The 23,978-nt window shown below is 42.6% G+C and overlaps 1 protein-coding gene across 3 annotated transcripts in view; it reads left to right on the forward strand.

The window, feature by feature from the left end:
• The window catches only part of PTPRE (protein tyrosine phosphatase receptor type E), a 228,061-nt gene that overhangs the window by 129,247 nt on the left and 74,836 nt on the right, over positions 1 to 23,978 (forward strand). For all 3 annotated transcript variants that reach the window (XM_073546345.1, XM_073546346.1, XM_073546344.1), the window contains exon 4: positions 6,807 to 6,883. In XM_073546345.1, coding sequence (XP_073402446.1) covers positions 6,807 to 6,883 — 77 coding nt within the window. The remainder of the gene's footprint in view (positions 1 to 6,806; positions 6,884 to 23,978) is intronic.

Below are 23,978 nucleotides of genomic sequence, written 5' to 3' on the forward strand. Positions count from 1 at the left end.
CACACAGCTCTGTATTCAAAGCACCGATAGATCTGCAGCAGAGAAAACTGTGATTGGATCACAAGTGTTGTACCCAGTAAACTAAGTGATACATCGCTGGAATCAGGTTCTCTGCCTCTACATCACGGTGCTCTCAGATTACATACCAAAAACCTGCTGACAGATTCCCTTTAAGCACTTTTCTTAGAACTTTATATTGTGTAGTACACAAGTATTTGGTAAAATAGCTTTTTTAGAAGAGGTGACAGATCCCCGTTAAGTTTTCCATCTTTCTGTAGCAAGGGATTTGGAGCTCAGCGTCAGAAAAGCAGAGCAGCAACTGCTATAAAGATATATTAACAGATGAATCAGCGCAGACTTTTGGACCTAGAAACGTTGTGATGATAAAAAGGGAATGTTCACTTTAAAGTTCCAGGCGTCATCCGCTTTTCTCAGCAGGTTTCCCCAAGTGAAGGGGCTGCAGCGTGCACCGACATGATACACTGTGAGATGATAGCGATGATGTGGGCCTGGTGCACAATAATAAAAGCAATTAACATAGATCATGCACATTTCCTGTTTCACCGGGAAGCGGACTCTCAGAATATTTGAGCCCAGGTATCCTTGTCAGAAACCATTCAAACATAATAATAAGGTGCAAAGGTTTTGATTGCAGGTGTAATGCCTGGTTCTTACTTTTGGGATGGTTTCCTCATCAGCTATCGCGTCTCCTTCTTAGTGTACATACCCATTTGCGAGAAAAAAAAGGTCCGATTTCCGGACGGAAAAAACTCTATGTGAGGGTCATGCGATTTCTGTGCGATTTTTAAACGGAACACCAGTATGACGTGTATCCATGAGCTTTTACATACAGCAGTTCTCTGTCATTGACACATTGTTTTAAATCGAAATATTCCTCAAAACATATATATATATATATATATATATATATATATGTTAGATAGATTAAAAGCCGGCAAATGATCTGCCGCGTACAGTATAATCACAGAGTGACAGGTTAGAATAGAATCAATATACAGTATACACATAGAATAGGTGCATATATATACTGCTCAAAAAAACCCACATCCTATATTATAGTGTTCCCTTTATTTTTTTGAGCAATATGTGTGTGTATATATATATATATATATATATATATATATATATATACACTGTATATATGTCAGTGACATATACATATCTATATAATATATATATATATATATATATATATATATATATATATATATATGTGTGTGTGTCTTTATATTTCATAGAGATATAGATTGCAGAATAGCCGGTAATTCATTTGTCGGCTTCTGTAAAATCATTGCAGAACCCGACAGTATAGAAGACATGGATTACATACACTAAATAGATGCAAAATAGGTAGATATATAGATGTCAGTGACCAATACAATATATATATATATATATATAGCTATACAAAAAAACCTGACCAGCACATTGCAAGTGTGAATAGGTGCAAGCTGCAGTGACTGCAAAACCTATATAAAGAAAGCACAGCAGCACCCTGTGAATGCCAAGACATATAATGTCAATGGAAATAATAACTTCCAAACGCTCTGTCCCTCAGCAAGATGTACTTACAAAAGTGAAGGTTCTTAGAGCATGATTTGGTCAATTCATGTGTGCCCGTCAACCGCGGCAAGGTGACACTTCTCTGACGGGTCCTGTCTGTACCCTACCATATCAGACCCGTCAGAGAAGTGTCACCTTGCCGCGGTTGACGGGCACACATGAATTGACCAAATCATGCGCTAAGAACCTTCACTTTTGTAAGTACATCTTGCTGAGGGACAGAGCGTTTGGAAGTTTTTGGCATTCACAGGGTGCTGCTGTGCTTTCTTTATATATGTTTTGCAGTCACTGCAGCTTGCACCTGTTCACACTTGCAATGTGCTGGTCAGGTTTTTTTGTATAGCTAAATATAGGGGTGTGTGACTCCCTCTGCTTGACCCTTGCACTTCTCCCGTTAACCTGCAGGTGTTCTCAACCAGTTCTACTAGCCCATTCACTTGTAGGCTTGCAGCCCAGGAGAGACATGTTTGTCCTTTATAGAAGGTTTTTTTAACCTGAAAGTGGCATATATAGTAGGATATGGTAGGGTTCAGACAGGACCCTTTCAGAGAAGTGTCACCTTGCCGCGGTTGACGGGCACACATGAATTGACCAAATCATACGCTCAGAACCTTCACTTTTGTAAGTACATCTTGCTGAGGGACAGAGCGTTTGGAAGTTATTATTCCCATTGACATTATATGTCTTGGCATTCACAGGGTGCTGCTGTGCTTTCTTTATTTATATATATATATACATATATATACATATATATATATATATATATATATATATATATATAATTTTCTCAGTCCGATTTCAGCTGAGAAAAAAATTGCTGATGAGATGTAACCCATTGAATAACATTGGTCCGAGTGCAATCCAGTGTCCATATTTCTCACAGATGGGTATGTACCCTTAGGCCTGTTTCACACTTCCGTTTTTTACAGTCAGTCAAAATCCGCCAATTTTTGAAAAAAATGGATCCGCCAAAAAAGGGGCGTATCCGTTTTTTACCCCCATAGACTTACATTAGTGGCGGATCTTGACTGACGGTCGTCCGTCCCACCCGTGTTTTGACGGATCCACCAAGATTTTAGCGTTTCCCGGGCGGATGAGACGGACCCTGCAACGTTTTTTTTCTTTGACGGTCCGCTATTTTGAAGTGCGCTTTACTCCGGGAAGCATTTTAACCATGAAATGCCGTACCGGGCGAAAATCTCTATCTCTCTCTGTCCTCCAGACCAACCGCGGATCCTTTAACTTTTCCTTGCATGCCGACTCCAGCGGATCCGTCAAATACACAGATCCGGTGACATACGTTTGCCACACGACGGTGACGGATCCGTATTTAACAGCTCTGGCGGATTTAGCCAGCCGTCAAAATACAGAAATGTGAAACAGGCCTTAGTATGTATTTGTCAGGGTAAGAGAAGGAAATCTCTGAAGAATCATTTTGTGACTATGGGTAAAGGCAATTTCTATTCCCACGACTGTATCATGAGGATATATTGTAGGTCAGGGTAAGCAGCACGGACCGGCTGCATTGATACAGAGCAGTTAGACAGACCGTACAGGAAATAAGCAGTGAAGATCAGCTGGCTGGCTCGTGGAGAAGCGAGGATCAGTAGATCAGGGCATGTGGCACCTTGGCATAGCAAAGAAGAATGTTCAGAGTCAGACAACACCTTGGAGCGAAAGGGCAGAGTATGTAGTCAAGTACCTTGGTACAGCAGATCCAAGTGTGTAGACAGCACCTTGCAACAGTAGAGTAGTGTAAACAGATTTTGATGCATCAGAGCCGAGTGTGCAGTCAACACCCTGGAACAGCAGAATCTTGTTGAAAATCTTGTGAACCCTCACACCACACGTACTAAACACTCTCAGAAATGTGTTATGCCGATTTGCATACATGTGGTCACATGCCAACTAGACGTGCCCGGTTTCTATCAATGCAAGTGTATTAAGCGAGGCCAGACACGTCTAGTCGGAATGTGTCCGCAATTATGCAAATCGCATACTTATGGTCACATAATCGCCCGCTCCCCACGCTGGCACCAGAGAATCATCACACTGTGCAGTGCGCATGATGTGAGTGATTGCAGACTTGTATCCCAGGACCGGACAACCCTTTAGCCACGCCGTCTTTTCTGGTTATTTCTAAGCTTTGCCACCAGTATTGATATATTGTGCAGTAAATTGTGTAAAACATAAATTTGGCGTAGGCATTTACAGCAATGAAATTTCGCAATTTGCACAAAAATTTTGCTGCCAATGCAATGATAATCTTCCCGCTCTGTGACTGTGTACAGAACCTCATGGACATCATGCAAATTAGAGAAAAGTTGTGGCAGAGGTACCAGGCAGTGACTTAAAGAGTAACCGTCATTTTAATTTTTATTTAATAAGTCATTAGCACACATGAAAATAAGAAAACTTATAATATATCTTATTAGAAAAATCTGTTTCTTTCTCCTCTTGGGCTGATCATTTATTCTTAATTCATGGGTAAAATCTGTATTCAGTGAAGACAGATTGCCACATTACTGAGATAGCAGAGACAGTTGGTGCACACAAGACTCTATGTAGACCAGAGAGGGAGGATCCCTACCTTTAGCTCCCCCTTCCTAACCTGTACATAGAATCTTATCAGCACCAACTGTCATCTCCTCTCTGTGTTGTAACAATCTGTCTTCATTGAATACAGATTTTACCCCAGAATTGAGAATTTTGAGAATTAATTATTTGTCCAGGAGGAGAAAGAAGCGGATTTCTCTGATAAGATATATTACAAAGTTGGTTATTTTCATGTGTACTATTAATTTACGAAATGAAAATGACGGTTGTTCTTTAAGACCCACTAAGAAGGGCTCATTTTGGCCCTGTTAACGAGTTATGGTCGACTGTATATCAGTCTGTCGACACTCGTTTATTGGTCTTTTTTAATGACAAAAGCTAATGGGAACAAACCGATGGCTAATACGACTGTCCTGTCCACTTACAGCATTATGTTCTGGCCAGCACATCCTCTGTTTACACAGGATGATGGTTTGCTGATAACAATTATTTTTATGCCGGCATAAGCACTCTGATCAGTGGCAAATTTATGTTTTGCTCATTCATTACAGGAATAAACCAACAATGACAGACTGGTGCAAAAAGGAGAGGGTCCTGCCCTTAGGAGTTCACAGCCTACAGGATAATGGGGAAGGAGACAGTAGGTCGGGTTTTTGCGGCAGCTCCGCTGGTGGAGAGGTGGAAGCAGAGTCATTGCAGTCTGTAAGCTTTCTTGAAGAGATGGGTTTTCAGGTTCTGTCTGAAGGTTCCGAATGTTGGGAATAATCGAACATGTTGGGTCAAAGAATTCCAGAGCATGGTGAATACTTGAGAGAAGTCATAGAGGTGATTGGGTGAGGAACGTACAAGGGTGGAGGAGAGAAGCTCTTGTGAGGATCGAAGGTTGCGTGTTGGAAGCTATCGTGGGATTAGTTCGGAGATATACGGAGGAGACAGATTTTGGAATGCTTTGTAGGTCAGCATTAGCAGTTTGAACTGGATACGTTGGAGAATTGAGAGTCAATGAAGGGATTTGCAGAGGGAAGAAGAGGAGGAATAGCGAGGAGATTAGTGGATTAGTCGGGCAGCAGAGTTAAAGATGGACTGGAGAGGTGCGAGGAAGATGTTGCAGTAGTAGAGGCGGGAGATGATGAGGGCATGCACTAACTTTTTCGTACATTCAGTGTTGAGGAAAGGGCGGATTCTGGAAATATTTTTGAGTTAGAGGTGGCTATAGCTGAGATGTGTGGTTTGAAGGAACGGGCAGAGTTAAGCGTCACTCTGAGTCATGAAAGGTGATAACTTGCAGAATCCTGGGACCCCACTAATCCAGAGAACCATGTTCCGAAATGGCCTGATAGAATGGAGCACTGATAGAATGGAGCCCTGGCCGCATTTGTGTGCCAGTGCTTCATTTATAGTCCATGGGACTGCCCTATATAAATAAGTACAGTGCTTGGCTTTCTCCGGCAGTCCCATAGACAATAAATGGAGCAGTGCTGCATTTCGATGGGGGGATTTTAAGGCTATGTGCACACGGTGCGGTTTCTGCTGCGTTTCCGCAGCGGTTTTGCCGCTGCGGAAACGCAGCAGTTCCGCTGACCAAGTACAGTACAATGAAACCCTATGGGGTTTCAAAAACGCTGTGCTGACGGTGCGGTTTTTTCCGCGCGGTTTTGCTGCGGTTTACAAACCGCAGCATGTCAATTGTTTGTGCGGTTTCCGCAGCGGTTTCATACCTCTACCATAGTAGAGGTGTGAAACCGCAGGGCAAAACCGCAGACCAAAACGCAGGAAAACCGCAGGTCACTTTACCTGCGGTTTTACCTGCGTTTCCGCGCCGAAAAAACCGTAGCGGAATCCGCAACGTGTGCACATAGCCTAACTTGCGTTCTCGGAATTAGTGGGGATGACTGATGACATTCATACCTCTTTTTTCGGGTGCTCTGGTGACGAGAATTCAGACGTACTATGGCAGTCACAGAGGTGAAGGAAGCTGAGATATAGGATGCTGTTTAGTGGGGTCTGCTGCTTTATCTGTCCTTGTGTAATACACTGATTATGAGTGCTACTTGATAAAGTAAGCACAAAATTATGGGTTGCACAGAGTTGTAGGGTCAACATCATTTTTCCTGTGAATTTTTGGTGGAAATTGCGTTAATAATTGCAAAATGTGTCAATGAGTTTTCTACTTGGTTGTGTAATAAGTTTAGGATGTTTTGATGAGGTCACAGAGGGGTATAGGTATAAGAAGTGCAGCTGCGACCACAAGACCCTACCCCTAGTGGTGCCATGGACCCCCGATGCTACATAAGAGACCAGTATTAGGGGCACGATGTCACATTATTGCACAGGGATGTCCTTATATGTCACATATGTAATATTGTATACCAATTCTATGCATCAAGAGCAACAAAGGAGAAAAGTTGCCATCCAGTTAGTGGTAGAGCCAAGCGTGGTCGGACATTGGGTCCAAGAGCTTCCATCTGTGTCTCTGAGGTCAGAAGTATCGAGCTGGGAAATGATAAGTCCTTACACGATGACTTATATGAAACATCAAAGTGTTAAAACTGTGCAGCTGTAACAGGAACTTAACTGAAACAAGAACGGGGCTTCCGGTATTGAAGCTATTGGGAGAAGTAGTTGGCTGCTGCCGCTATCATGCTAAGAGGCCTCTTTTTTTCAAGGTCCAGAAAGAGTCGGAAAGCCGACGTGAACTCCGGAGGAGATAAGAAGATTCCGAATGGAATCCTGGAAGAACAAGGTGAGGACTTCTAACCATGGTTCCCTAAGGTTTATGCTTTGTGTAATACTTGCCTATGTGGAGAACTTGTCACTGTGGACTTAGTTAAGGCTTAGGATCGGGCAATGTTCACACAATGCCGCCATGTTGCATACATGCATTCATTTTGAAAAAATTACAGCTAAATCCGCCATATGACAGGAAGCTTTTTCAATAAATGTTGTCTTCTTTTTTTTATCCCACTGGGGTCATTTTGTGATTGCATCTACTATATTCCTGTACTGTATCATGTGAAGTATTGGGGGTCTTTGGATTTGGAAGCTATGTCAATTAATTAACTCTGTACTGTTGCATCTCAGAGTGCCGATGGGGTGACAGAAGTAGATCCCTTTGATCTTGGCTGTTGCAATGGCTATTAGTTACAGTGGGTATCCACTGCTGATGATGTGGGCAGAGCACAGCAGAGATTGATCCCCTTACTGGAACATATGGTTATGTCGCAGGGTGGGAAGAGGGTTAACGTTCCTACTTATTACTGTGGAGTTAGTTAATTGGCAGGTAGGAAGCTTAACTGCACCACTCAATGCCAGGCAGTCGCTGCAAAGCCCAATGGGTTCAATAGTGTGTAAGTGATTAAGGCTGTGTTCTCACACTGCAGTTGAGCTGCACTTTTTATTTCTACGATTGGGGCATAAAACATGATTTTTCCAAAATTGTGCAAAAAAAAATGCTGTGGTTTTACCGCTGTCCTAGCAAAGTAAGAAAAGCATTGAGGCCCCAAAATATGAATGCAGCTTAGAGTATGGTAATTATTATTAGATAGCCTTCATTCAGTACTTTTTTTATATATATATTTTTCTACATTTTAGCCCTATGTACATGTGAATTTGGGGTGACTATGCCCTACAGAAAAATTTGATATAAGCAGTAACCCCCTCTCTATGTACTGGTCAATAAGATCACATTTAAGCTGCATTCGTGTTGAAGCTCCTGTTCTTTTTTTACTTGGCAAAATTTCAAATAAATTGTGGCAAAGTGGTTATTTTTTGCCGTGGATGGGGTGTTTGCAATGTGTAAATGCAGCCTTAGATACTAGGACTTGCATACGTGTTGGATAATCTATTAGTGCACAGCCATTAATATTTTTAATTTTAATGAATAGTTAATATTCAATGCATGGACAGAAATGAGGGGATTGTACTATCAAGGATATTTGTCATCCTGTAGCTTGGGAAAAAGGCTTTTTCGGAGGGTCACACGGACATAACTGCACCAAGAATGGAATCAAGTTCTTAACGTAATTTGGAATTTAACTTAAAAAAGGAGAATCTTAGAAAAATATTGAGGTTTTCAAACTTCTGTACCAACCAATGTGAGGCAGCGGCTCGTCAGCATGGACATGCACAAGCTGCTTTCTATTACATGCGCTATATCTACCTATAAAATGGACCATGGTGGATCATGCAGATGTCCAGACAAATTGGTCCAAGCAGGGACCGCAATGCACGGACTGGCCGGGGCTCTCTCGACCCGAGCGTCACAGTGCTGAGGTTGAGAGAGTCACTGCCAGTCCGCGCTCGGACCGATTTGCATGGAGCCCTAATAGTGTGTGCTCCACTTTTTTGCCAAGTGGACAATGGGTCCTCATGGGAAATTGCCCCTTTGCACTTGTACCATGGCTACAATTGGTCCGTATGCTGTACATGAACCTAAAAACGTTGGTCTAAACGAGCCTTGACGCCTACAAATTTGGCATCACTGTCTAACTGGATTATTAAGACACATTTTTACATAGAGACAACTGGACAGACTGTTGTGGTTTTTCAGAACTTTAGAAGGTTGGGAGGTTGTGTTACTAGTGAACTCACTTGGTTTCTTAAAGGGCTTGTTTGCTTTAGACATTTCATTTTTTGTTTTTGCCGAATCAACAGGGACCAAGAGTGATCAGTTGTTATTTCTGGGGAACCTCAACAGTAAGGCAGTGTTCCAACATCCGTGGTAGACGTCCGTTTTTTTCCTCAGACACCACATTGACCCACAGAGTTTCAATGATCCACACACACATCAGATTCGTGTTTCCGGTCCGTGTTGACTCAGAACTCGTCCTATTCTCATCCGTTCTGACACAAGTTCATTAAGCACAGATGGAAGACGGAAGACATCCTTTTCACTTTTCTATCCATGCTTCGTCCGTTTTTCACTGATCCATTATCAGTGGATGATTAAAAGCTCAGATCGTCTATCTTCTTCAGGTTTTAAAAAAACGGATGAGAAGAACATGAATGCAACGTGAAGGCCAAAGATGACTCATTAGAGAAAAACGGTCCGTTCATTTTTCCTGCCTTGCCCCAAAAGGGAATTCACATTTTTCAATCAAATCAACATGTTGTGTGCCTAAATCAGGTCAGGTCCAATGCGAGAGACACCTCTCGCCATTCCAAGGATTAAGTCGCGATTTTCACCAGAAAAAATTCCCCTCTGGTAAATAAGAATTTCCCGTAGGGTATGTGAAAAAGGGTTTTTATAAATTGAAAAATTCCATTTTGAAGTAATAGCAATGCGTGTAATTATTCACAGTTTTTGCAGACTTTTTGGTGAGATCGAAAGTGCTACAGTATATTAAGAGGTAGCATTGTGTAGCTTGGCTATGTTTCTAGGGGACTGTAACACAGGATGTTATGATGGGTATCTGGTTGAACATTCTTTTAAAATGGCGCTGGATGCCTTTCTCAAGATTATAACAGTATAAGAGACAAAAAGCTGGTCAGATATATTAGATAGCTTTTGTCTGAATGATTATTTGGCCATCAGCTCTCCCCTGACTCCCGCATAAACAGGAACGCTCGTCTCGCCTGAGTGCTCCTGTGTTCTCCGTGAGACTCCTCTGGCAGCGTCTTATCTCCTCATCACGTTGAACAAAAAGATTAGCCATTGAAATTCCAACCACTGGATCCTTTTCTTCCACGACATTATGAGTCCGGGGAGAATCAGGGGTTCCATACACATTAGAGTAGACTGTCTTCAGATGTCGCCGATATTGGTGGGCTTCGTGGACTTTAATCTGATATGTATGCGAGCCTTAAAGATGTTGACCACTACTTTTTTACTGATAGCCTGTCCGTGGAATATCAGTGGCAATGCAACATCCGGTACCACCACCGATCAGCTGTTACCGACGCCGGACGGGAAGTTCTCGGATGCAGCTCAGTTAAAACTATGGTAATTGGGGCTAGGTACTAAGGATCCACCTGTATACATCTGGCAGTGCCAATAACTGTTGATTGGTGGTGGTGCCAGATGTCACACCACTACCGATTAGATATCGATAGTCCATCAATAAAAAACTAGTAGTCAATAAACATCTGGGCAGCATGGTGGCACAGTGGTTAGCACTGCAGCCTTGCAGCGCTGGGGTCCTGGGTTCAAATCTCACCAAGGAAAACATCTGCAAGGAGCTTGTATGTTCTCCCCGTGTTTGCGTGGGTTTTCTCTGGATTCCTCCCACACTCCAAAGACCTACTGATAGGGAATTTAGATTGTGAGCCCCAATGGGGACAGTGATGATAATGTCTGGAAAGTGTTGTGGAATAAGATGGAGCTATATGAGCAAAGCACAATAAGTTAATGTTTCAGAGATTTTAGAAGCAAAACTGTCACCATACACGTCTGAAGGTTATGTCAAGTTTTCTTCTCTGCTGGGCATCCAGGGGTTGGATATTAATCACGTAATGTATATTTCTACCCAGGCCTGGACTGGTCCACTGGTGAACAGGAGAATCCTGTGAAGGAGTGCTAATGAGTAGTGCTATTACACTTGATTTACCATTTGCAGAAAAAGGTATAATCTAATCATTCATTAAACAAGAAGCAAAAGTAATTTTGTGTACCAGGGTCAGTGGGCTCCAAAAATCAATGTTACTGGTGGGCCTTTACCAGCCCAGTCTCCCTGTTTGCTAATATTCAGTTCCCTGATAAGATGGGCTGTGTTTTCTGCTTCATGCTAGGGCGATGGGATCTGCCCCACAGCAACTGAATGGCCTGCCCTTATTACAATAGTAAATTAGGAATTTCCTTTTATTCAGCATCTCTGATTTTTTTTCGATAAGACTGCCACTCATATACTAGGCGTGCTATTAATACGTCTGCAAGAAAGGGCCGCTGTGCACACAGAGCAGAAATAATAGATGATTTCCGATATTCGTGGCTTGTGAATCATCCGCTCAGTTCCCTTTGCATCAGATAGGATCCCAGGAATAACCATCAGTATAGAGGCGGCAGATTAATGTTCTCGTATAAATCCACTCTTGGTCATTGACGTAGAGCAGGAAATAGGAGTAGGGAAGGAAATGTGCACTTCCCGATTCTGGTCTCACTAGTCTATGGTTTTGTATGATTGTTTTACTAGCAGGCTGTTACTGCAACCTGTCAATCAGAGGGATCAGCAAGGTCAAACGCTTCACACCTCCGTCTCCCAACATGTATTGCACATCTGAAGTGTGAAGTTTATGTCAGGCTTATTTTACCATTGTGTATGTGATGAAAATCTGCAGACCACACAACATAAAAGCCTTGTACCATATTCTTAGTATTATTAGGTTGCACAATAACCAATATTTAAACTCCAAATTTAAGACATTTTAGCCCAGAAGCCTATAAGTGACCCTCCACCTGTGACCCCCACTCGTAACCCTCTACTCGTGACCCTCCACCCGTGACCCTCCACCTGTAACCCTCCACCCGTGACCCTCGACCCGTGACCCTCGACCCATGACCATCGACCCGTGACCCTCGACCCATGACCCTCCACCTGTGACCATCCACCCGTAACCCTCTATCCGTGACCCACCTGTGACCCTCCACCCGTGTCCCTCCACCCATGACCATCTAATTGTTACCCTCTATCTGTTATCCTCCATCCATGACCATCTACCCGTTACCCTCTACCCATTACCATTTACCCGTGACCCTCCACCTTTGACCTTCCACCCGTAACCCTCTACCCGTGACCCTCCACCTCTGACCCTCCACCCATGCCCCTCCACCCGTGACCCTCCACCTGTGACCCTTCACCCGTGACCATCCACCCGTGACCCTCCACCCGTGACCCTCCACCCATGACCATCCCCCCGTAACCCTCTACCCGTGACCCTCCACCTGTGGCCCTCCACCCATGACCATCTACCCGTTACCCTCTATCCGTTATCCTCCATCCTTGACCATCTACCCGTTACCCTCTAACTGTGACCCTCCACCTTTGACCTTCCACCCGTAACCCTCCAGCCATGACCATCTACCCATTAACCTCTATTCGTTATCCTCCATCCATGACATCTACCCGTTACCCTCTACCGGTAACCCTCTACCCGTTACCCTCCACCTTTGACCTTCCACTCGTAACCCTCCACCCGTGACCCTCCACCCATGACCATCTACCCATGACCATCTACCCATTACCCTCTATCTGTTATCCTCCATCCATGACCATCTGCCCGTTACCCTCTACCCGTGACCCTCCACCCTGGGGAACTGAAAGGTGACCATATATTTTTCATGCATTGTCACCCTACCTAGTGTCCTCTGTTTGCCTCTTTCTGTCTCCTCTCAGATTGGTGCTCCATTCTTCCTGCTTCCAAGTGCCTCAAGAAGCCACTTTCCTGTATCATGAGGGTCACTTGCTAAAAAGTAAAAAAAACATGTTATAAAAAAAATAAATAAAATTCCCACCAATCCAATGCTAATTCACTTCCCAGGCTTTGTTTATACCCAGTGATAATTCCTGCTTCAGCCAATCAATTTTCTGCACATGGTGTACAACACTGGCATGACCACTCAGCACAGGGCTATGATGTCTGGGGTGTGACTGTTCTGCCCACTGATTGGCTGCAGCGGTCACATGCTGGCAGCTTTTAAACAAAACCTGGAAGAAGCACCAGAACATCAGCACTGGATCGCCTAGGTCGAAGAAGAAGCGTGTATTGTTTTCCGTTTATAGCATTTGTACCCACCACTCTTTTTTTAGTCTAAATATATCCATAGTACCTTAGATTGTATATATTTATATTCTGATACAGAGCTGAAGATCACAAACTTACTCCTAATTGATAAAATTCTAGTTCCCTGCAGCAACCACTAAAGGATCTTACTGCACTACAAAAGGTGCTATAAAATCATAGTAGATCACTGGAACTATTGGAAATCACAAGAACAGGGGTCCTGAGATCCCCGATTGAGAGGACAAATGGTTCAGCATGAGTACTAGTCACATATTCATCACATACTTATGACTTTCAAATGGAGCTTCCGCAACGTGCGTTGCCGCCGTTGGGTGTACCTGATAACTCTTTAGGCTAAACCTGAAGAGTGAAATAGAAGAGATTAAGTGGTTTTGACCCTTTAGCTCCGATACATGGGTTGCAGGGAATCTCCACATCACAACCTCAGATTTGTCACTGTAAGGACTCGTGCAGACGGCCATAGATTTTCTCATCCGAGAGTTAGATCAGAGTGTCAGCATAGTGTGATCCGATTCACTTGGATAAGGCAAAGAAGGGGAACAAAATCATAGAATCGTAAAGTTGGAAGGGACCTCCTGGGTCATCTGGTCCAACCCCCTGCTCAAAGCAGGATTCTCTAAATCATCCCAGACAGATGTCTGTCCAGCCTCTGTTTGAAGACTTCTATTGAAGGAGAACTCACCACCTCTCGTTGCAGCCTGTTCCACTCATTGATCACTCTAACTGTCAAAAAGTTTTTTCTAATATATAATCTGTGTCTCCTCCCATTCAGTTTCATCCCATTTCTTCTAGTCTTTCCTTGTGCAAATAAAAATAAAGTTGATCCTTCTACAATGTGACAGCTCTTGAGATATTTGTAGACAGCTATTAAGTCTCCTCTCAGTCTTCTCTTCTGCAAGCTAAACATTCCCAAATCCTGCAACCTTTCCTCATAAGACAGGGTTTGCAGACCAGTCACCATTCTGGTCGCTCTTTTCTGAACTTGCTCCAGTTTGTTGATGTCTTTTTTAAAATGTGGCGCCCAAAACTGGACACAATATTCCAGATGAGGTCTGACCAAAGAGGAGTAGAGGGCAATAATGACTTCACGTGATCTAGACTGTATATACTCATATTCAGTCTGTGATCTATTAGTATATCCAAGTCTTTTTCACATGGGCTGTTGCTTAGCCCTATTCCTCCCATTCTATTTATGTTTTTTTCATTTTTATTGCCCAGATGTAGTACTTTGCATTTTTCCCTGTTAAAAACCATTCTGTTAGTTGCTGCCCACTGCTCCAGTTTATTTATATCTTTTTGAATCCTCTCTCTCTCTTCTCTAGTATTAGCTATCTCTCCTAGCTTTATGTCATCAGCAAATTTAATCAGTTTACCCTCAATTCCTTCATCTAAATCGTTGATAAAGATGTTGAACAATACAGGGCCCAGGACAGAGCCCTGTGGTTCCCCACTTGAGACATTCTTCCAACTGGATGTGCAGCCATTTACGACCACTCTTTGGGTCCGATCACTAAGCCAGTTGTGAATCCACCTAACAGTTGCCTTGTCCATTCCATACTTAGTCATTTTTTCAATAAGGATTGTATGAGATACTTTGTCAAATGCTTTGCTGAAGTCAAGATATACTGAATCATAGAATCGTAGAGTTGGAAGGGACCTCCTGGGCCATCTGGTCCAACCCCCTGCTCAAAGCAGGATTCGCTAAATCATCCCAGTCAGATATCTGTCCAGCCTCTGTTTGAAGACTTCCATTGAAGGAGAACTCACCACTTCTCGTGGCAGCCTGTTCCACTCATTGATCACTCTAACTGTCAAAAAGTTTTTTCTAATATCTAATCTGTGTCTCTTCCCATTCAGTTTCATCCCATTGCTTCTAGTCTTTCCTTGTGCAAATGAGAATAAAGTTGATCCTTCTACAATGTGACAGCCCTTTAGATATTTGTAGACAGCTATTAAGTCTCCTCTCAGTCTTCTCTTTTGCAAACTAAACATTCCCAAATCCTGCAACCTTTCCTCATAAGACAGGGTTTGCAGACCGGTCACCATTCTGGTCGCTCTTTTCTGAACTTGCTCCAGTTTGTTGATGTCTTTTTTAAAATGTGGTGCCCAAAACTGGACACAATATTCCAGATGAGGTCTGACCAAAGAGGAGTAGAGGGAAATAATGACTTCACGTGATCTAGACTGTATGCTTCTGTTAATACATCCTAGAATTGCATTTGCCTTTTTTGCTGCTGCATCACACTGTTGACTCATATTCAGTCTGTGATCTATTAGTATACCCAAGTCTTTTTCACATGTGCTGTCACTTAGCCCTATTCCTCCCATTCTATATATGCTTTTTTCATTTTTATTGCCCAGATGTAGTACTTTGCATTTCTCCCTGTTAAAAACCATTCTGTTAGTTGCTGCCCACTTCTCCAGTTTATTTATATCTTTTTGAATCCTCTCTCTCTCTTCTCTAGTATTAGCTATCCCTCCTAGCTTTGTGTCATCAGCAAATTTAATCAGTTTACCCTCAATTCCTTCATCTAAATCGTTGATAAAGATGTTGAACAATACAGGGCCCAGGACAGAGCCCTGTGGTACCCCACTTGAGACATTCTTCCAACTGGATGTGCAGCCATTTACGACCACTCTTTGGGTCCGATCACTAAGCCAGTTATGAATCCACCTAACAGTTGCCTTGTCCATTCCATACTTAATCATTTTTTCAATAAGGATTGTATGAGAGACTTTGTCAAATGCTTTGCTGAAGTCAAGATATACTATATCTACAGCATTTCCTTGATCCACCCAATCAGTGATACCGTCATAGAAGGAAATTAAGTTAGTCTGACATGACTTATTAGTTAGAAACCCATGCTGACTCTGTTTAATCACTTCATTCTTATCCAGGTATTGACATACATGTTGTTTAATAATTTGTTCAAAGATCTTTCCTGGTATAGAAGTCAGACTCACCGGCCTATAGTTGCCTGGGTCCACCTTCTTCCCCTTTTTGAAGATAGGAACAACATTTGCTCTTCTCCAGTCTTCTGGCACTTCTCCTGTTCTCCAAGAATTTTCAAAGATTATGGAGAGGGGTTCAAAAATTTCTTCTGCTATCTCCTTCAGTACTCTGGGGTGTAATTCATCTGGACCTGGAGACTTGAATTCATTTAGGTTAGCTAAGTGTTTCCTCACTATCTTTCTGTTTATAGATATCCTGGATTCTTCTATTCCCTTAATAGGACAGTGAATAACAGTTGATGTTGCATTTCCTTTCTGAGAGAAAACAGATGCAAAATAGGAATTTAAAAGTTCAGCCTTCTCAACATCCTGTCTTACCATTTCATCATTTTCATCCTGTAAAAATCCTATATCATCTTTGACTTTTCTTTTACTTTTGACATATCCCCAAAATCCTTTATTATTGCTTTTGACATCTCTTGCAAGCCTCAGTTCATTTTCAGCTTTAGCTAATCTGATTTGTGCCCTGCAGGTTCTGCAGACAGCATTATATTCTTCTTTAGATATGCCTCCCTCTTTCCATTTTATAAACATTTTTTTCTTCCTTTTTAGCATGTGCTTAAGTTCTGTGTTCATCCATCCTGGTTTCCTTAAATGCTTCCTATTCTTCCCTCTTTTCGGAATTGTTAACAACTGTGCTTTGAGAATTTCATTTTTCAAGATTTCCCATCCTTCCTGGACATTTTTGTCTTTAAGGATATCCAGCCATTGGATCCCTCCAATTCTCTTTCTGAATCCCTTAAAATCTGCCTTTCTGAAATCTAACCTTGACGTCTGAGTCTTCACAGGTCTTCCACCTCTAGTAATCCAAAATTCTAAAATAGCATGGTCGCTACCTCCTAGGGTCCCAGCCACTTTTACCTCCTCAACCATTTCCTCCCTGTTTATAAGGATTAGATCCAAGGTAGCAGTTCCCCTTGTTTTCTCCCTTACCTTATATCTACAGCATTTCCCTGATCCACCCAATCAGTGATTCCATCATAGAAGGAAATTAAGTTGGTCTGACATGACTTACTAGTTACAAACCCATGCTGACTCTGTTTAATCACTACATTCTTATCCAGGTACTGACATACATATTGTTTAATAATGTGTTCAAAGATCGTTCCTGGTGTAGAAGTCAGACTCACCGGCCTATAGTTGCCTGGGTCCACTTTCTTCCCATTTTTGAAGATAGGAACAACATTTGCTCTTCTCCAGTCTTCTGGGACTTCTCCTGTTCTCCAAGAATTTTCAAAGATTATGGAGAGGGGTTCAAAAATTTCTTCTGCTATCTCCTTCAGTCCTCTGGGGTGTAATTCATCTGGACCTGGAGACTTGAATTCATTTAGGTTAGCTAAGTGTTTCCTCAGATGTCTCCATCTTCTCCATTCTGTCAGTGTGTGAAAATCAGACTGCATTCAGATGTCATCCAAGCGCAGTCTGATACCTTCTATGCACTCATTGACTTGCATGGCCAAATGCGATCCGGATCAAACTCGGGCATGGATGTATTTTTTCCTCGGGCAGACTCTGAGGAAGAATCAGACGTCAACACGAACTCATTGGCTAACATAGGTCCATGTGCAATTTGATGATTTCTCGCATCACACTCGGTCAGATTGTACGGACGTATGTAGGAGCCCTTAGAGAATCGGGGCGATTATGCTAATCATACTCTGATCAGCGTTTGATCACAGTATGATCCGATTTTCTAGGATGTAGAGAAGATGTAAGTCTCGATCTTCCCCATTCTGTCAGTCCGTGAAAATCGCACAGCACTCGGATGTCATCCAAGTACAGTCCGATTTTTTTTTTTTTTCCATGCACTCGCTGACTTTCATGGCCGAATGCGATCGGAATATTGGATGATAATCATGCATGCTGCGTTTTTTTCTTTCCTCTATCTGAGGAAAAAAAATCGAACATTTGCCCGACCCCATAGAATAACATTGGTCCCAATGTTTTGGCGGATCGCACTAGGACCCAAAACGCGGTCATTTGCATGAGCCATTAATGGCTGACAGTGACAGATAATGGTATTCAAAACATGGGGCCAAGGTGAGAAACATGCACGAGTTAGCGGCTGAGTCCAAGCCAGGAAGATTTCACTCAGAACAGTAGTCAAGCAAGGTCAGGACAGGCAGCAGACAAGATAAAGGTCAGGAGACAAGCTGGGTCGGTGTTTGGAAGACAACTTGGAGACAAACCTAAACCAAAAAGATCCCGAAAGTATCAGGGGTTGGCAGGGCATAGGTTGGAGAAGATGACATTTTGTCAAAATTGCTGGTTTTCTACTTTTTTATTTTTTTTTTTTTTTACTAAATATAATATGGCATAAAAAATCAATGCCAAAAACAAAAAAAAGTATATAATAAACACGAAAAACTGATTTAAACAATGGGTCATTTTTTGATGACAGATTCCATTTTAAGACACCTGAAATCAGTGTGCGCCCTAATGTTGACTACTAGGACTCTGATGACGTAGGAAGGAATGCACATGGGGAATGTTATCGTAATACGAATTGCAATAAAATGACGGGAGAAGAAGAAATCTTGTGACATTTGGGTGAAATAATGACTCTCATCTGTCTCAGAGTTGTTAGCGTTGCCTGTGTGTGGCGCTTCCTGTTTTTGTAATTACTGTTCTGAGCGAGAACATTAGAATGTTCAGAAGCTTGTGATAATGACTTGTAAACTGTAATCTGTAGTTTAATAAGATGTCGCCATATCATCTGTTTCACTTCTGAGTCATTCCTGGGTCTGTACAGGGCGTAGAACTATTTTAGCTCATAGAGCCTAGACGTCCAGAGATGGATTAATGCATGTATATATGTAACCCCAAGAATACAGCAGCACCACTGTATGTGCAAAGATAAATGAAAACATCGAATATGTCAAATTTTAAGTGCATTACTGCAGTGTAGACTATTTATAAAATGAAGATGTTTAGCACACAAATTGGCCAGTTAGTGTGTGCCCACCAGCCATGACAAGGTGACCTTTCTCTGGATGGGACCAAACCCATTTCTGTCAGATAAGCCGCTCCTGATCCTAAAAGTTTAAAGGTGTTGGTAGGATCGATTGCAAATATAAACATCCCCAAGGCTCATTCATATGTCAGATTATTTCCCACGTATGCGAAAAATGGACCGATTGTTCTGATCAGACTTTGATCAGAGATTGAACAGAGTGTGGTCCGAGGACCGAGTGTCGTCCATTTTTTTCAGAAATGAAAAAAAAAATAATTCTTCACCTTCTCCTTTCTGATAGTCCGTGAAAATCAGACCACACTCAGATGTCATCCGAACCAAGTAAAAATACCCAAATCAGTGGACTAAAGGAAATACCGGACTAATAGATGCTCAAATAAAATTGCCTTAATCAAAAAATGGCAAACGGTAGTACTATATTAAAACATGTGCCCGGACTAGGAATATACATGAAATAATGCAAAAAAAATTATAAGCAAAAATATATACAGTATATAAAAAAGATCTAAAAGTGTATATTCAATAATATGAACAGCGGACCAAGGGAAAGGGAAAATATAAATGATTATGATCACATTGAAAAATAAAGTTATGATCACATAAAAAGGCCCCAAAAAGTTCCTTCAAAAAAGAATTATATAAGGAATCATTTAAAGGGAATCTGTCACCCATATTTTGTGATATGATGTAAAGATATATCTTTCAATTTAGTGTCACATAAGCATTATAGCAGTACTTTTGAACCCCCTGACTCCCCATCTTGGATAAATAAAGTTTTTAGCTCTCCTGCGGTGTATGTAAATCTCCGCGGTCCGGTCCGATGGGCGGGGCTTATTCTCCCTCCCCCCTCGGCTTTCTGTACGTATTGTGATCAGTGAATATCATAGATCCCGTAGAGTTGCCGCCTGTGCGCATTGAAATGGCCTCTCGCTCATGCGCAGTATGCTTTGCCCAACTGTGGGCAAAGCATAAAATCATTATTGCGCATGCGCCAGCATACGCCATTACGTTCTATGGCACGGAAGTATTTTCATACAGTGGAAAGGAGAGTGACAATTCTTATGGAAGCTATAGTGGGGACCTCAATCGATGGTATGGGTGGCTACCAACATGGCTACACAATCCAACTATCATAGAGCCTAGATGCCCTTGTAGTCTTCAGTTTCCTGGTCCCGTTTTGGGGGTCAGCCCCTTTAGAATATATTTTAATGGCCCAAACTTATTTTGCCACCATTTTGTCTTCTCTCGTCTTCCTTACTTTTCCGGTGGGTCGCTTTTTAAAAAAAATAAATAAATAAAAGCTGGAAAGTCGAGTATAACTACCAAAATCCCTGGAAGTTTTGCTGTGGATGTCTTGTCAGCTGTTTATCTCAAACTGTCACTAATGGCTATGCCACCTATTTTAGTCAGTGGTTGCAAAAACAAAATTCACAGTCCATTGGTCGATAAAGCATTGGGTTACTAATGCCCCGGGTTAGATCCCCGTCTATTGTGGAGAGCAGATGTCTGGCACTGGACATGCATGGTCTGCAACTTCTTCATAGTGCACATCTGTACCCCATAAAGGTCAATGACTCTTCACCAAGAACATTTCTAGCCAGATGGTCGTCTCCTCGCCTGGAATATAGCACAAGGGCAGAAGCATGAATAGATTCCAGTAGAGGAAAGTATAAAATGCCAAAAGTGACAAGCAGAAACCTGCAGAGAAAAACTGAAGAACATCAAGTTGATCCACAGCAACATAGGAAAATATAAACTTCAATAGAACAGTAGGGGAAAGTAAAAGAATTATTATATGCTTTTCAGCACCATTACGAAATGGTACCACGATATTTACCGGTATCTAGTTGTCTTTCACATTTTTAACTGATGTATTTTACTTGACTATCGTGAATACAACTTCAAAAACTGATGATCAGCTCTTATCGCTGCAGGGAGCCATGTCTGGCCTTACTTGGGAAGTAGATGGTGGCCATTCACCTGGATGACCAAGCTGGGTCTACAAAGGGGAGAGCTGTTAGGATCTTTCCTCTCTGACTCATAGCTGTGGGTCCCATGTACGAGACCACTTCTCTGTAACATCTACATTCATTAACTAGGGGGTGGAATTCTTGGCAATTGCCCAGTGCCCCCAATTTCTTGGGGACACTAAGCAAGAGAACCACAGGAAAAACCTAAATGAACCAGTGTTTTTGTGGCATATGACAGCTGTCACGACTCTGTTGTTGGGTGTACCGGGACCAGGGGCTCCTTCCATGTCCCTAAAGCTAGGGGCGCCCTGTTCCCCGGATTACTTCTAATGGTGAAGATGCCGAGGCCACTTACCTAGCCTTAGCTCCTGAATCCACCCTCAGTCTGTGCCCTTCCACCATTCAGGGAAGAGAGGAGTAGTAGTGTATCGTAATACACCAACTAGACTAATTAGGTAATACAAGGATAACGAAAAATACCAATCATACAAATATACTTACACAGACCTCAGTCAAATGCACCAGGGAGTGGAGGATGGGGTTAAACTAAAGTAGGAGAAGAAAGGGAATTGTCACACACTCCTAGCAACAGTCACAGATAAATCCACCAACCACCTTATCATATAACAACCACCAACAACCTTCAGTCATGCAGTAAAAGCTAACTCTGACAATGAGTGCTAGCCAGGGCCCAGATTATATAGGAGATGGGAGTGGCTAACAGTGCACAGCTGAGAGCCTTAATGCAGGGAAGTTTCCAGGAACTGTCAACTGAGCAGATTAACCCCTGCACTGCTAAAAGAAACCTTCACTGTATAGTATGAAGGTAAAGTGCTTCTAATTAGTGCAGGAGTATGAGAAATCAGACGTTGCAGCCTTCTGACTCCTCTCTGTCGCGGTAAACCCGTGACAGCAGCATTCTTTGGGCTTTAAGTTGCAGTATTATTTGTGATATATAGGCAGCATTTTGGATCCTTCTATATTATGATGCTGCATATTATTTGAGGTATTATGTGGGTTGTTTATAGAAGTATTGACTTGGCACTACATGGTGGTATTATACAGCCTTTATATGACAGTGAAGTCACAGCGTTATTTAGAGGGAGTATTGTGTAGGTTTTATTAACTTGGCACTATACTGTGGCATTAAAAGGCCTTTATATGACTGCATAGTCACATCACTATATACAGGTATTTTGTAGGTTGTATTGACTTGGTACTATATGGTGGTATTATACAGCCTTTATATGACAGTACAGTCACATCACTATATAGATGTAATGTGTAGGTTGCATTTTCTTGACACTACATGGTGGTATTATACAGCCTTTATATGACAGTATAGTTACATCACTATATAGAGTTATTGTATAAGTTGTATTGACTTGGCACTGCATGGTGGTATTATATAGCTTTTATATGACTGTGTACAATCTACAATCCAATATTAATAACCGGTGGGTAAAATCTGCAGTAGAACCGGAGCTGATCCCGCTTCTAGAACATTTCAGCGTTCCGCTCCTCGCCTGTCTTCTGGACGCTCTGCAGGCCATGTCAGCACTCGCTGAGTCACTTTTTTTTTTCTTTTTTCAATAAAAAAGGAATTTTAACATGGAATTTTGTGCAAGCCCGCTCCCAGCATTGCTGATAAACAAACCTTGAGTGAATTCCTTCGATTCTGACTGCCTGGATGGACACATATTCTGGAGTAAAACCAAAACTCACTACACGAGGGTCACAGCTCACACAACCGCTCTGTGAGCGTGGAATGTGGCTTTCTGAACCAGATAAAGCCTTCGTCTCCTATCTTATTGTTAGTTTTTCCTGTTTGGGGGGCAAATTATGACTGTTCAAACCTAGCAAAGGAGGTCGGTGCATCATGGCGTGGTCAAGTAGTTCAGTTCACCTTCCCACCTAGATGATCTCCATTAATCTCCGCCTTTCTCTGGCTTCTGTAACGCCAGAGCTGTCAATCAAAGAAGATAAAGGCGGTGATAGATGGAGAACAAGTAGGTTGGACGGTGTACAAATTGCTCATCCACACCGCGGGTGCACCGATCATCTGTGCTTGGTTTGAACAGTCACTATGTGCTGACACACACAGGCTAGGATCACACGACCGTTGTTCTCTCATCCGAGAAAATTGGTCTAATCACACTCTGATCAGAGTTTAGTCAGTGTGTGATCTGATTTTCTCGAATATGGAGAAAAAAAATGTCTCCATCTTCTCCATTCTATCAATCAATTCTATTCTATTCAATTTTTTTTATAGACATGAATGACCGAGTGCAGTCTTTAATTGGATGCAACTTGTGATCGCTGTGATTTTTTTTAGTTGGACATGTGCATGGCCTGAAAGAAAACATGGGGACGAGTGTATCCGTCCAGACGACGGATAGCACTCGTCCGATTTTTACGGTCGCGTGGAGGAGTCGAAGGGAAACAGACTAATTACCATATTTTTCGGATTATAAGACGCACTTTTTTTCTCCCAAATTTTTGGGGAAAATGGGGGGGTGTCTTATAATGCAGATATACCTTACTGGCCGCGGTGAGGCAGGGTCCCAGGGTCGCTGCTGGAGTAGGCAAGCGTGGAGCGTTGCTGTGTAGGGAAGGTGACCTGACGGACGGACGGACTAGTCAGAGTGAAGAAAGATAGGTTTGCACAGTGTAGGTAGGAGTCAGTGATTACAGTGGGGAAACAACTAGGAAAGTGTAGTGGACGTGCAGTACCTTGGGATGACCATTAGATGGCAGGGTGGAGTGTGAGCGAAGGACTTTACAGCAGCTTAGGGCTTTAGAAACCGTTGGTCATGGGGGGCGAGGTGACAGTTGGAGTGACAGTTTCAAGGAACCGGGTGAGCTATAAATTCTGAGGGAGGGTTCCAGAAGATTCCAGTCCCCAGGGGGAGCTCAAGTGACAGGAGGACTACGACAGTCTGTGCACTCTGAGGAGAATCCAGACCAGGGGGACTGAGGAGAGAGGACGTCAGGGGGGTGGTCCTGACAGGAAAGGACCGCAGTTGAGACGAGGTACTGGGTGTAAGACACCGTATGTGACACGACGACTGAGCAGTAGAAGCGCTGTTGGTTAATGGGCCTAAGGCGGCCACAGTGACGGAACTGTCAGGAGCGTCGACAGTAAA

This window comes from Dendrobates tinctorius, unplaced genomic scaffold (genome assembly GCF_039654945.1).
Source record: "Dendrobates tinctorius isolate UK_male_01 unplaced genomic scaffold, ASM3965494v1 ptg000147l, whole genome shotgun sequence".
Taxonomy (NCBI): Eukaryota; Metazoa; Chordata; class Amphibia; order Anura; family Dendrobatidae; genus Dendrobates; species Dendrobates tinctorius.